Below are 1,343 nucleotides of genomic sequence, written 5' to 3'. Positions count from 1 at the left end.
AAAAATTGTTCTGTGCTTTTTGACAAAGTATCTAAAACGCTGAGAAGAACCTGCAGCCCTGAGTAAACCCCGACAGCCCTGAGGTCTGATGTTACGTACAGATCCCCACGCCTGGCGTGACGGCAGCGAGCGGCAGTGTTTCCTGGGTGCTGGGGAAGGGGGGGAAGCCTGACAGATGGCTGCTGTGGCACAGCTCCTGCTCCCCCTCCGGGCTTGCAAATGGCTGCTTTCAAACACGGGCTGTAAACAATCCCTGAAAGCCCAAGATCATGTGCCGAGGGTCACCCGGCCAAGCAGAGACAGCCAAGGAAGCGGCTCTGCCTCGCTCCATCCCTCTGCACAGCTGGGCTCGCTGTGTTCCCCCCAGGTCCTCTCCTCACCCCCTCGCCGGATCCTACCTGCCCACTCCCTGTCCCCGATGATGACTCTGTCGCAGAGCTCACACACGCGGTGACTCCGTTTGTTCTCGTTTACGTCGTACTCCATCTTCACAGGCTCTGCTGGAGGCTCACGTCCCTGTAGATTAAATAACACCTCCAACTGATTCCCGCTATGAAAATTTCCTTGGCTGTGTTCGCTTTGGTAGAGTTTGGGCTCTGAACTTGCCATCCCCAGACACTACGGTTAGCAGGACAGACGCTGCACTTCTACCACGCAAGAGAAGTGGAGTACTGGGCATGAGGAGAAATTTTCAGCTTAGACAACTTGCCACTGCGAGGCAAGCCCAAGGCTGGATGAGTACGCAGTCAGCTCTGCTCGTGGGAGAGATGAACTGCCAAGTTATGGGGCCTGGAGACCACCAAGAAGTTGGCTTCTCAGCCCCGGCTCCCATGTTAACTCGTTACCCAGTACCTGGATGAAGCTCTCCACAATCTCCAGAGCAGGTTTCAGCACATCCTCCTCCCACCGCAAGAGATCCGTCACCTCCAGGCCATACACCGGGGGCACGTTGGGTCCGGGACCTACAGAGACCCAGGAAGGCAGGTCACCCCCAGAACCCCTCAGCATCGTGTCCCAGCACCCACGGGCGACACTGTGACCTGGGGGGATCTACCCTTTCCTTTAGCATTCAGAAGCAAACGGCCTTTCCAGAGCCCTCAGCTTGGGGGGCACCACCCTTGCAAACAGCAAGAACACCCTCAAGCAACCATCTTCATGGCTGTCTGCCTTTGGGACAGCATCACTAAAGCATCAGCCCATGGCAGAAGATGCTTTACTAATGCCTCAACCTGACAAAGGAGTTTCAAACCCACTCTATCAGCCTCCCCCAGCCCAGCACGAGGGCACGGGGTGCTGCCAGGGCAAGACAGCTGCAACCGGAGAGTGCCCGCTCCCTCCGGCGC

At 57.2% G+C, this 1,343-nt stretch overlaps 1 protein-coding gene across 1 annotated transcript in view; it reads right to left on the bottom strand.

Moving 5' to 3' along the window:
* Positions 1-398: 398 nt before the first annotated feature.
* Positions 399-1,343, bottom strand: part of TRIT1 (tRNA isopentenyltransferase 1) — a gene marked incomplete at its 3' end in the record, with an annotated part of 5,888 nt that continues 4,943 nt past the window's right edge. Inside the window, exons 8-9 of the mRNA XM_010077733.1 lie at positions 853-962; positions 399-516 (exon numbers count right to left, since the gene is read on the bottom strand). Coding sequence (XP_010076035.1) covers positions 399-516; positions 853-962 — 228 coding nt within the window. The remainder of the gene's footprint in view (positions 517-852; positions 963-1,343) is intronic.

The sequence above is a fragment of the Pterocles gutturalis genome, unplaced genomic scaffold, assembly GCF_000699245.1.
Source record: "Pterocles gutturalis isolate BGI_N339 unplaced genomic scaffold, ASM69924v1 scaffold9623, whole genome shotgun sequence".
NCBI classification, from domain to species: domain Eukaryota; kingdom Metazoa; phylum Chordata; class Aves; order Pterocliformes; family Pteroclidae; genus Pterocles; species Pterocles gutturalis.
Note: the sequence above shows the minus strand (reverse complement) of the source record. Positions and strands in the feature narration are given on the sequence as shown.